The following is a 577-nucleotide window of genomic DNA, read 5'->3' as shown; positions in this document are numbered from 1 at the left end:
ACATGTTGCTTCCTTGTTTGTGTATGGATCCTCGTGTGTGTGTGTGTGTGTGTGTGATCGTCTTGATGTTTGTGTTTGCCTGTGTTTGCTTGTGTCTGTGTGTACATGCAATTTTGTGTGTTTAGATGACCTTCGGGGACGCCATGAGGAATAAAGCGAGGCTTTCCGTCACTGGGAGTACAGGGGAGAATGGTCGGGTGATGACTCCAGAGTTTCCTAAAGCTGTCCACGCTGTCCCTTACGTGAGACCTGACATGGGACTAAACGTCAGCCTGACAGATCTGTCCTGATCAATGAGAAACTTCTGAGTGCCTTACAATGGTTTCAATAGAGCGATTTGTATTTGTCCTTCTCTCCCTCCTTCTGTTCCACTTTTTCTGTCTTTCTGTGGTGAAAAAGGAAAGGTATGAGATGGAGGCTTCATTTTGTGTCTCACAAAGACTTGTATTGTTGCTCTCTGTCTCTATTTCTCACCGTATAAAATGCCTCTCCCTCTCGATGGAATTATAACTCCGAAAATAAATGGGAGGCTCTTTTTCTCTAAACTGATGACACCATGCTTTCCTATCTATCTGTG

General features: G+C 44.4%; 1 protein-coding gene across 2 annotated transcripts in view; it reads left to right on the top strand.

Annotated features, from left to right (window-relative positions):
• gria2b (glutamate receptor, ionotropic, AMPA 2b) overlaps positions 1-314 on the top strand; it is a 45,040-nt gene extending 44,726 nt beyond the window's left edge. For both annotated transcript variants that reach the window (XM_070837454.1, XM_070837453.1), the window contains exon 16: positions 126-314. In XM_070837454.1, the coding sequence (XP_070693555.1) occupies positions 126-290 (165 nt within the window). In that variant the 3' untranslated portion in view covers positions 291-314. The remainder of the gene's footprint in view (positions 1-125) is intronic.
• Positions 315-577: the final 263 nt, after the last annotated feature.

Source organism: Pempheris klunzingeri, chromosome 9 (genome assembly GCF_042242105.1).
Source record: "Pempheris klunzingeri isolate RE-2024b chromosome 9, fPemKlu1.hap1, whole genome shotgun sequence".
NCBI classification, from domain to species: Eukaryota; Metazoa; Chordata; class Actinopteri; order Acropomatiformes; family Pempheridae; genus Pempheris; species Pempheris klunzingeri.
The sequence above is the reverse complement of the archived record's forward strand: the minus strand, read 5'-3'. Positions and strand labels throughout refer to the sequence as shown.